We start from the raw sequence: 12158 nt of genomic DNA, 5'->3' as shown, positions 1-12158 counted from the left end.
TCCCTGAAAGATGGATAAAGTGTGTTTGGTTATAAATGTGAATTTATTCTTCATTCTTACCTTACTCCAAGATTTTCAAAATGAGACTCATCAAGACAGGGCAGTAATGAGCCTGTGATTTTGTTTTCTATGGAAGAAAAAAGACATATTCAATGTATACAACATATGCTTTTCATTTTCTTTCAATTTGGATCCACCAACATTTACCCAGATCTACATAATTGAGTACCCACTACAGGCAATGGACTGTGACAAGTACCACTTTTTTGATCTGCTACTTGTAAAGACTTAATTAAATAACTAAATCTAGAAGCATTTTTTGATAAATCACGTGAAAATTTCAAAATTATTTGTGTAAATTAGTTCCAAGAAAAATCAGTTGCAAAAAGGAAAGTGAAAACTGACTACCTGTTGGGGTTTTGCTAGGTCAGCAGCTTCCTTTTAAACAGGAAAGGTTTGAGTTGGGGAGGGAAGGAAACCTAAGTCTACTGTTCTTAGAATTAACAAGTTAGAACCATGGATTCAAGAGTGCTTAAAGTGTTGATTTTTCTCAAACCTCCTGGGAAAGCCCTCAATACTCCGTGATTTGAAAGAGTTCTCTCTCTGTCTCTCTCTCTCTGTGTGTGTTGTATGTTGTTGGGTTTTTTCCTGTCTCTTTCTATACAATTAATTCTAATCTTTCCTGACCTCAAATTCCAGAACTCTGGACTATTTTCTTTTATTTTCTTTGAGATAGGGTTTTGCTTTGTTGCCCAGGTTGGAGTGCAGTGGTGCGATCACAGCTCACTGCAGCCTTGACCTTGACCTCCTGGGCTCAAGCGATCCTCCTGCCTCAGTCTCCTGAGTAGCTGGGACCACAGGCATGTGCCACTGCACCTAGCTAATTTTTATTTTTATTTTTATTTTTTGTAAAGTTGAGGTCTCCTGATGTTGCCCAGGCTGGTCTTGAACTCTTGGGCTCAAGTGATCTTCCCACATTGGCCTCCCAAAGTGCTGGGATTATAGGTGTGAGCCACTGGGCCAGGCCTCCAGTGGTTTTTGATGAGAACACTTGTTAAGGTATAGACCACATGAGTTCTGGAGTCCAAAGACCTAACCTTAAAAAATCTAGCTCTTTTTTGTAGTGGTGTGATCTCTGAAAAGTTACTTTACATCTTTGGACCTCGCATACATCATCGGTAAAATGTGTTGAGTATAGCAACTTATTTCAGACTTCTTGTGAGGCTGTATTCCATAATGAGAAAAGGGACTGTATCTTGTGCTTGGCTTGTCAAAAAAACGGACTTAGATAGAGACTTTTTTTTTTTTTTTCCGAGATAGAGTCTTACTCTGTCACCCAGGCTGGAGTGCAGTGGCACGATCTTGGCCCATTGCAACCTCCGCCTCCTGGGTTCAAGCGATTCTCCTGCCTCAGCTTCCCAAGTAGCTGGGATTACAGGCACATACCACCATGCCTGGCTAATTTTTGTATTTTTGGTAGAGATGGGGTTTCACCATGTTGGCCAGGCTAGGCTTGAATTCCTGACCTTAGGTGATCTGCCTGCCTTGGCCTTCCAAAGTGCTGGGATTACAGGCGTGAGCCACTGTGCCCGGCCAAGAGAAACTTTATTAGAAAGAAAGACTATTGCCGGTCAGGCGCGGTGGCTCACACCTGTAATCCCAGCACTTTGGGAGGCCAAGGCATGTGAATCATCAAATCAAGAGATTTAGACCATCCTGGCCAACATGGTGAAACCCCATCTCTACTAAAAATACAAAAATTAGCCGGGCGTGGTGGTGGGCACCTGTAGTCCCAGCTACTCAGGAGGCTGAGGCAGGAGAATTGCTTGAACCTGGGAGGCAGAGGTTGCAGTGAGCCAAGATCACGCCACTGCATTCCAGCCTGGCGGCAGAGCGAGACTCTGTCTCAAAAAAAAAAAAAAAAAAAAAAAAAAGAAAGAAAGAAAATAAATGAAAAAAAAGAAAGACTATTCCTATAGGGAGAAAGCTCCAATATCAGATATCTGCAAGAGGCTCAGGAATCAAACACATAGGCTGGCCGGGTGCGGTGGCTCACGCCTGTAATCCCAGCACTTTGGGAGGCAGAGGTGGATGGATCACTTGAAGACAGGAGTTGGAGACCAGCCTGGCCAACATGGTGAAACCCTGTCTCTACTAAAAATACAAAATTTGCCAGGCATGGTGGCGTGCACATGTAATCCCAGCAACTAGGGAGGCTGAGGCAGGAGAACCGCTTAAACCCGAGAGGCAGAGGTTGCAGTGAGTCAAGATTGTGCCAGTGCACTTCAGCCTGCGTGACAGAGCGAGACTCTATCTCAGAAAAAAAAATAAAATGAAAATAAATAAAAACAAAATCAAACAGAGGCCCAAGAACCAAACAGAGGTTGGGTGCGGTGGCTCACACTTGTAATCCCAGCACTTTAGGAGGCCAAGGAGGGTGGATGATAACTCGAAGCCAAGAGTTTGAGACCAGCCTGGCCAACATGGCAAAACCCTGTCTCTAATTAAAAAAAAAAAAAAAAAAAAAAAAAAAAGAGGCCGGGCGCGGTAGCTCATGCCTGTAATCCCAGCACTTTGGGAGGCTGAGGCAGGCCGGTCACGAGTTCAGGAGATGGAGACCATCCTGGCCAACATGGTGAAACCCCATCTCTACTAAAAATACAAAAAGATTAGCGGGGTGTGGTGGCGCAGGCCTGTAATTCCAGCTACTCGGGAGGCTGAGGCAGGAGAATGGCTTGAACCAGGCAGTTAGAGGTTGCACTGGGCCGAGATGGCGCCACTGCACTCCAGCCTGGCGACAGAGTGAGACTCCGTCTCAAAAAAAAAAAAAAGAATCCAACAGAAAATGGGTCTTCTTTTATATGATAAAGGATGGGCAAGCAGAAATAAGCAGACTCTTTGGAAGGGAACCTGGACGAGCAAGGGAAAATGAGCAGTGTAGCCCAACAGGACAGCATCCTACTGTGGTCAGCCGGTTCTCAAAAGAAACTGACCAGAGGAGGCATATTCCACTGCTTTAGTGCCTGCCTGCTCAGATCTGGGGGTAAGCAAGAGTTGAGGGGCCCATAAGGGAAGAGAGAAGTCTGAATAAAGTTTGGTCAAGACAAAGCAGAAGGTAAGACATGAGCAATTGGGAACAGTTCGTCAGTTTTTACCAAATGAAAGCACATAGCGTCTTTGATAGCACTAGGTTGTGGGTTTAAGAGAACACACATCATTCTGGAGGGTAACGAGTTAATTTACAGATCACTGAAACAGAGAGCCAACCACATTTTGAGACAGAAAATCTGGAACTACTTCACTCCACTTGTTGCTAGTCAAAGAAAATAAAGTAATAATCCATCCCAACAGTGGAGGGAAACGAAAGGGCAAAAGGGGGAAGAAAAAAAAAAGGAGAAATGCAATTTCCCATACCCATTCAAGCTATCTTTGGGTCCTGAACCACTAATGTTCCTCCTACCCCAGTTTCCAACCTAGCCAAACACGGCTCCACCTAACAAATGCAAAAATTTACTAAATTTGCAAATCCCAACCACCAAAGAATCACCTTCCTGTTGGACACCTAGAGGATATAAGGCAGGAGTCAAATCTCACACCCACCACAAAAAGTTGAGTAGACTTCACAGGGATGGATGCTTGGATACGAATCAGTAAAATATGATTAAAACTCAACCTAAACACTTCTCCAGGTTATGTGGCCAAATTGTGGCATACTGGGGATTCAGTGGTCAACTGAATAACCCCGAGGTTCAGATTTTGGAGGGGAACCTGCTTTTAAAGAGCAAAACATGATCCTTACCATGTTCTGCAAGTGCAGTCAACACATGCCTATCGGGCGCTACTGGGATGCCAAGGAAGGTGATGGGAATTCAGAGATTAACCAAGCCAGTTCCTTCCCCTTCAGGAAAAGCCTCAATTCAGGGAGGAAACCGAAACCTAAAAGCCCCAGAACATCCTCTGATGTGGCAAGTGTTCAAGGAGCTGCGGTTAGCGCGGAGGGGTCCCGCGAGCCTGGATGACAGCAAGCCGCCCACCAAGGTCTGGGGAAAAATCTCCTTCTAACTAAAAAAAAGGGACCCGAGTCTCGCCTGTCCGGCGCCGGGGTGGCAAGTTAGTGAAGAAACCCACGAGAGTGAGATCCCAATCTACGACTGCCCCTCCCAGGTCCTCAATCCCGGGAGCCTGCTCCCATCCTACGGATCGCCTACCCCAGGCGACCCATGTCTTCTTCCTCCGCCTCGGGGAGTCAGTCCCGGGCGCCCCATGCCGCAGGCCCTCCTGGGAACCCCCGCCGCAGGACTCCCTCCCCCGCCTCGGGTCTTCCCTCCCTCGGCGCCCCCAGCGCAGGTCCGCCCTCCCGGGTGCCTCCCGCCGCAAGGCTCGCTCCTCGGCCTGGGTTCTGTGGTGGGGCCCCCTCTCCCGCGCCCCAGGTCGCCGCCCCTCGCCCCTCAGCCCCTCCGGAGCCGCTACCTCGGATGTTCTTCAGCAGCACCGGCTCTTCAAAGCCACCGCGCCTGAGGAAGGAGCACACCTGCTCCGGACCCCATGTCTTGTAGTCGGGATGGAGTTCCAGGCCCGGGGACCAGTCTGCCTCTGCGGAAGGGGTGCTTGAGGGGGTTCTCGGGCTGTCATCGCAACGGGGCCGCTTGGAGGGCTGCTCGGAGTCGGCTCGCTGCATGGCTACACCTGGCGTCCGGCACAGCAGTCAAGAACCTCGGCGCTGGACCCGCGCGCAGGCGCACTGACAGCAGGGCCCTGGCGGGGAGTCCAAGGAGTATTGGCAGCCTATTAGCCTCCTGCGCAGGCTCACTGACAGTTGAGCCCTTCGGGCAGGGCAGCCTAGCGGCTCTTGCCTTGGGCTCCCTGCGCAGGCGCAGTGGCAGTCCAGTCGTCAAATCAATCCCGCCAGGACGCTGGACGTGAACGCGAAAGGGCGTGGCTAGAAGCAGAACTGAGGGCAGTGCTGCTGGAAGGAGGGAGGAAAGAGCGCGCTTGGCACCGCACCCCCAATTAGGGGCTCGTCTAGTCAATTGGGGGTATTCTTCGAATGAGTACACTACCCGCCGCACCTTAGCCGGGTTTCAGATGCCCCAAACTTAAAAGAAACCTAAAAGGCCGCCAGGCTGCCAGCACCTTCCCAGTGAAGACAGAAACAGTCAAGGTGCTGAACTGGAAGAACCCGGAATGATTTCAAATGTGACTTGAGGGTGTCTTCATTCCACAGTATTGCTGGTCAACTAGAGGGCCCTGGGATACCTGTTGTCTGGTGTCCACACAGGTGGGGACTTCGGACTTCTTTCCAACTGGAGACAGAGCCCTCCATCCCAACTGCATTCCCAGAGGAAGGAAAGTGGCCAGTCTGATTACTTAAAATTTAACTTCTGAAGACTTTTACTGCCTGGTTGTAACAGCATGTGAAAATGGCAGGCATTTTCCCATCACTTAACCCCTCTGCGGCAGGGCTCAAACTTCTCTATAAATACTGGTCCATGCAATTGCCTGGTAAAAGGACATATCACTATTACTGCTAATAAAGCCAACACACCTTCCCAGCAACCAAGCCATAGACCTGTTTAGGGGGTCAAGGACGAATGAGGCGGATTAGCTTATCATCAAGCAGTATGAACTAGTGGTCTACTGGTGAGCCAAAATATTATTTGCAAACAGAGCTTTACTGTGTGCCAGGCAAGGTTCTAAGGGCTTTACAAATATAAAATAATTTTATATTTATACATAATAATGAATTAAATACATTCATTAAATTAAATATTAAATAATTTTTATAACTTCTAAGGGTTTTACAAATATTGTAAAGTTCTAAGGGCTTTACACATATTACTTCATTTAATTATCACAATTACCTTAGGATGTAGGAAAAAGTAATTTGCCGCAGGTCTTTTTTTTTTTTTTTTTTTGAGACGGAGTCTTGCTCTGTTTCCCAAGTTGGAGTGCAGTGGCGTGATCTCAGCTCACTGCAACCTCTGCCTCCCGGGTTCAAGTGATTCTCATGCCTCAGACTCCCAAGTAGCTGGGACTACAGGCGCCTGCCACCACACCTGGCTAATTTTTGTATTTTTAGTAGAGATAGGATTTCACCATGTTGGCCAGGCTGGTCTTGAACTCCTGACCTCAGGTGATTCCCACGCCTCAGCCTCCCAAAGTGCTGGGATTACACAGCGATGCCCGGCTGCCCAAGGTCTTACAGCTAGGAAATGATAAAGCCTGTATTCAAACCCAAGAGATACAACCTGGTTCCAAAGTCCATGGTCTTGATAACTTGCCAACCACTGCTTGTTAAAGGGGGTTTAGGGCTGGGTGCAGTGGCTCATGCCTGTAATTCCAGCACTTTGGGAAGCCAAGGCAGGTGGATCACTTGAGGCCAGGAGTTCAAGGCCAACCTGGCCAACATGGTGAAACCCCATCTCTACTAAAATACAAAAATTAGCCAGGCCTGGTGGCGCATGCCTATAATCCCAGCTACTCAGGAGGCTGGGGCACAAGAATCACTCAAATGTGGGAGGTGTAGGTTGCAGTGAGCCAAGATCTTCCCACTGCACTCCAGCCTGGGCAACAGAGCAAGACTCTGTTTCAAAAATAATAATAATAAAAATAAATAAATAAAGGGGGTTTTGATATAAAACTATTTTCTATTATTTAACCCACAATTTTCAATTGCTCCCTTTTCCTGCAGACCCATGGAGGAAAGTATAAAGGTGTTCCTGCCAGGCGCAGTGGCTCACGCCTGTAATCCCAGCACTTTGGGAGGCCGAGGCGGGTGGATCACCTGAGGTCAGGAGTTCGAGACCTGCCTGACCAACATGGCAAAACCCTGTCTCTACTAAAATTACAAAAATTAGCCAGGTGACCAGGCGCAGTAGCTCACACCTGTAATCCTAGCACTTTGGGAGGCCGAGGTGGGTGGGTCACAAGGTCAGGAGTTCAAGACCAGTCTGGCCAACATGATGAAACCCCATCTCTACTAAAAATACAAAACAATTAGCCGGGCGTCGTAGCAGGCGCCTGTAATCCCAGCTACTCGAGAGGCTGAGGCAAAGAATTGCTTGAACCTGGGAGGCAGAGGTTGCAGTGAGCTTAGATTGCGCCACTGCACTCCAGCCTGGGCAACAGAGCGAAACTCCGTCTCAAAAAAAAAAAAAAATTAGCCAGGCGTGGTGGCAGCCACCTGTAATCCCAGTTACTCAGGAGGCTGAGGCAGGAGAATCGCTTGAACCCGGGAGGTGGAGGTTGCAGTGAGCCATAGCCTGGGAGACAAAAGTGAAACTCCATCTCAAAAAAAAAAAAAAAAAAAAAAAAAAGGTGTTTTCCATCTGTACACAAGGCCAGGCCCCCAAAAAACATGCCCTCAAACACTAGAGAACTTTGTGAAAAGACCTGACAGTTGCCAAGACTTGTGAAACCAAAACGGGGTAAGAAAACAAATAGCATATGTATGAAAGACTTAATCTCCAGTCAGAAATGGCTGATTTAAAAACTGTGTTTATAAGACTTGTGGGGAAACCTGCCCTGACATCAAGGTTTCCTGGACAATAGAAGGTGTTATAGCAGGGTTTTTAGTTTAATCAACTGTTTGTTCAAGGCAGTTGCTTTTAAGAATTTTTATTTTTTAATTTCATTTTTTTTTTTTTTAGATTTAAATTTTAATTTTAAATTTTTTTGAGACAGAGTCTTGCTCTGTGGCCCAGGGTGGAGTGCACTGGGCTCACTGCAAACCTCTGCCTCCTGGGTTCAAGCGATTCTCCTGCCTCCAAGCGATTCTCCTGCCTCAGCCTCCTGAGTAGCTGGGATTATAGGCACCTGCCACGACGCCCAACTAATTTTTTTGTATTTTTAGTAGAGACGAGGTTTCACCATGTTGGCCAGGCTGGCTTTGAACTCCTGACCTCAAGTGATCAGCCTGCCTTGGCCCCCCAAAGTGCTAGGATTACAGGCATGGGCCACTGCACCCATCCAGAACTTTTATTTTCCTGTTTTGTTTGTTAAAAAGTATAATTTATTGCCATACTTATTATATTTTCCCTAATTCCCTACTTTCAAGGGGCCTTTCATCTTGCGCTAGGTCATTAGTTACTTGTTCAGGGTCAACATGGCTGGTAAGAGACAGAGAAAGGATTCAAAGGCAGTGCTCCCTCACTCCAAAGTATAGGCTCTTTCCAGTTTGCCACTTCATTTAACTCCTCTTACAGTCCTAGCAATCCTTTTCCATCATCATTCCACAGCCTGGGAACCAACACCCGCTAGACACAGGCCCTGGACTCTGGCCATAGTGAGAGAAATGACTGTTCAAACTGTCCTCTTCTAAAGTCAATCTCAGTATGGTTAGGACTAGAAAAAGTAATAAGATCAATTAATTTAAGGCCCACTGCCCAATGACCTTGAATAACCCCAGCAAGCCTTCCCTGACCTTCTCTATCTACCTTCCACCCAGCCAGGCAAGCTGGGCAATTTTATTTCTGGCAGCATTCACCTGTGGTTTTTACATCTCTTCACAGCTTCCTTTTCAACCAGTGTTGCTGGTTCTCAATGCCAGCTGCCACCATCTCTGCATCTCTGTTTTACTGCCTTTTATCATTTACTGAACTTAGCCTCCTCAAGACTTTTTTTCCCATCTGCCCAAATTGCAAAGTTGAACCAAAAAAATTTTTTTTAAGTATTGATTTTCTTACCTGTTAAAAATAATGCTCAAGTGGGCCAGGCGCAGTGGCTCACGCCTGTAATCCCAGCACTTTGGGAGGCCGAGGCGGGCGGATCACCTGTGGTCAGGAGTTCAAAACCAGCCTGGCCAACATGGTGAAACACCGTCTCTACTAAAAATACAAAAATTAGCCAGGTGCACGTCTGTAATCCCAGCTACTAAGGAGACTGAGGCAGGAGAATCACTTGAACCCGGAAGGCGGAGGGGTTGCAGTGAGCCAAGATCATTCCACTGTACTCCAGCCTGGGCGCTGTACTCCAGCCAGAGCGAGACTCCATCTCAAAAAATAAAATAAAATAAAATAAATAATGCTCAGGAAAGAAAACTTGAACTGGGTGCAGTGGCTCTTGCCTGTAATCCTAGCACCTTGGGAGGGCGTGGTGGGTGGGTCCCTTGAGCTCAGGAGTTTGAGACCAGCCTGGACAATGTGACAAAACTCTGTCTCTATTAAAAATATAATAAAAAAAAAATTAGCTGTGTGTGGTGGCTTGTGCCTGTAATCCCAGCCACTAGGGAAGCTGAGGTGGGAAGATCATGTGAGCCTGGGAAGTTGACGCTGCAATGAGCTGAGATCAAGCCACTGCACTCTAGCCTGGGCAAAGGAAGTAAGACCCTACCTCAAAGAAAAAAAAAAAGAAAAAGAAATAAAGAAGACTAGGCGAGGTGTGGTGGCACATGCCTATAATCCCAGCACTTCGAAAGGCTGAGGTGAGAGGATTGCATGAGGCCAGGAGATGGAGAGCAGCCTGGTCAACATAGCAAGACACTGTCTTTGTAAAAAATAAAAATAAAAAAATTAAAAAGGCCGGGCCTGGTGGCTCATACCTGTAATGCCAGCACTTTGGGAGGCCAAGGTGGGCAGATCACTTCAGCTCAGGAGTTTGAGACCAATCTGAGCAACATAGTGAGAACCCGTCTCTACAAAAAATATAAAAATTAGCTTGGCATGGTGACGTATGCCTGTAGTCCCAACTACTCAGGAGGCTGAGGTGGGAGGATCACCTGAGCCTGGAGAGGTTGAGGCTACAATGAGCCATGATTATGCCACTGCACTCCAGCCTGGGCGACAGGGTGAGATCCTTTCTCAAAATAATAGTAATAATAATAAAATTAAAAAGAGAGAGAAAAAAGGAAGCAGAGCCAGGCATGGTGGCTGGCTCCTGTAATCCCAGCTACTCAGGAGGCTGAGGCAGGAGGATCACTTGAGTGCAGGAGGTCAAGGCTGCAGTGAGCTATGATTGTGCCACGGCACTCCAGCTTGGGTGAAAGAGTAAGACCTTATCTCAAAAAAATAAAAAATAAATTAAAAAGAAAGAAACCTTAGAAAACAAATACACAAAATATACACACACATACAGAGCCAAAGGTCACCTTTTAGTGTGTTCGCTATCAGTCTTTTTGTGTTCATAGATGTAGAAACATATATTCTAGTTGAGATGGGTAGGAGACTGGCAATGAGTAATAATAATATAAATAACAATAATAAACTTAGATTATATGGTAGAAGTTAGTGCTATGGAAAATAAAAACAGAGCAAGGTAAGAGATTAGGAGTAGAGGAGTGGGTGAGCACAGTGGCTCACACCTGTAATCCCAGCACTTTGTGAGGTCAAGGTGGGAGGATCATTTGAGTCCAGGAGTTTGAGACTAGCCTGGGCAACTTGGTGAAACCCTGTCTCTACAAAAAATATAAAAATAAGCCGGGCGTAGTGGTGCCTGCTTCTAGTCTCAGCTACTCCGGAGGCTGAGGTGGGAGAATCATCTGAGCCTGGGAGGCAGAGGTTGCAGTGAGCCCAGATTGCACCACTGCACTCCAGCCTGGGCGACAGAGTGAGACCCTGTCTCAAAAAAAAAAAAAAAAAAGAAAAAGAAAAAGAAAGAAAGACAGAAAGAGGCCGGGCACAGTGGCTCATGCCTGTAATCCTAGCACTTGAACCTGGGAGGCAGAGGTTGCAGTGAGCCAAGATCACACCACTGCACTCTAGCTCTGGGCGACAGAGCAAGACTCCGTTGAAAGAAAAGAAAAGAAAAGAAAGAGAAAAAGAAAGAAAAGAGGAATAGAGAGGAGGATAGGGTCACCGTCACCATTTCGGATAGAGTTTCAGGATAGGTCTTTGAGAAGGTGACATTTGAGCAGAGAGTTGAAGGAAATGAAAGAGTCAGCTTTGCAGATGTCTGGAAGAAAAGCACTGCAGAAAAGGGAAAGAGGAAGTCCAAAGGTCCTGAAGCAGAAGCATGCCTGGATTTGAGCAATACCAAGCAGGCCATTGTGGATGGGGCAGAGTGAGTAAAATGGGAAGTGGTAAGAGATGAGGTCAAACAATGGGGCCAAAGAGCTCTCAAGTCCCATCCTTAGGACTCCACATCTAGAGGTGAGAGAAAGCCTCTGCTCCTCCAGTTCCAGCAGAAAAATTGCAAGGGAATGACTTCAACAAGTTCATTTCAGCATCCATTGCTGGACCAGTCACTGTGGACAAGGTCATAAAATGATTGACCAAATCAGGTCGCCTGTTTACCCTTTGGGTTACAGGGAAAAGACTACTCCTAGGAGGAAAGGAATTGGTTTCGGACAAAGTTCCCAGGTATTTTTTTTTTTTTTTTTTTTAGATGGAGTCTTGCTCTGTCGCCCAGGCTGGAGTGCAGTGACGCAATCTCGGCTCACTGCAAGCTCTGCCTCCCAGGTTCACGCCATTCTCCTGCCTCAGCCTCCCGAGCAGCTGGGACTACAGGCACCTGCCACCACGCCCGACTAATTTTTTGTATTTTTAGTAGAGACGGGGTTTCACCGTGTTAGCCAGGATGGTCTCGATCTCCTGACCTTGTGATCTGCCCTCCTCGGCCTCCCAAAGTGCTGGGATTACAGGCGTGAGCCACCGCGCCCAGCCGTTCCCAGGTATTTTTATACCCATTGAACAGACAAGGAAATGAACCTCAAAGAGGTAAAATGACTCGTCCAGGGTTACACGCGTGTGTTAATATTAAGTTCTTGGGGTTTCACCAAGATCTGCCTTGAAAACTATTGCTCACCCCAGACGTGGTGGGTTGTGCCAGTAATCCTAGCACTTTGGGAGGCCAAAGTGGGCAGATCATCTGAGGTCAGGAGTTCGAGACCAGCCCGGCCAACGTGGTGAACCCCTGTCTCTACTACAAATACAAAAATTAGCCAGGCATGGTGGCACAGGCTTGTAATCCCAGCTACTCAGAAGGCTGAGGCAGGAGTATTGCTTGAACCTGGGAGGCGAAGGTTGCAGTGAGCTGAGATTGTGCCACTGCACTCTGCCCTTGGTGACAGAGTGAGACTCCTTCTCAATAAAACAAAACAAAAGAAAGGAAACAAAAAAACCACTATTTCTCTTTTCTGCAACTCGAGCTGAGTACTGTTGCTTTTAAATTGTTTCAGGGAGAGAAGCCATCTCATCCTATAGAGTGTATTGTGACTTCTCGAG

At 47.1% G+C, this 12158-nt stretch overlaps 1 protein-coding gene across 3 annotated transcripts in view; it reads right to left on the bottom strand.

Moving 5' to 3' along the window:
• The window catches only part of SAMHD1 (SAM and HD domain containing deoxynucleoside triphosphate triphosphohydrolase 1), a 61428-nt gene extending 56552 nt beyond the window's left edge, over positions 1 to 4876 (bottom strand). Inside the window, exons 1-2 of one of the 3 annotated variants that reach the window (XM_030825201.1) lie at positions 4471 to 4876; positions 61 to 127 (exon numbers count right to left, since the gene is read on the bottom strand). In XM_030825201.1, the coding sequence (XP_030681061.1) occupies positions 61 to 127; positions 4471 to 4678 (275 nt within the window). In that variant the 5' untranslated portion in view covers positions 4679 to 4876. 3 annotated transcript variants of the gene reach the window in all.
• Positions 4877 to 12158: the final 7282 nt, after the last annotated feature.

Source organism: Nomascus leucogenys, chromosome 13 (assembly GCF_006542625.1).
Source record: "Nomascus leucogenys isolate Asia chromosome 13, Asia_NLE_v1, whole genome shotgun sequence".
Classification (NCBI taxonomy): Eukaryota; Metazoa; Chordata; class Mammalia; order Primates; family Hylobatidae; genus Nomascus; species Nomascus leucogenys.
This window is presented reverse-complemented; position numbering and strand designations above follow the sequence as displayed.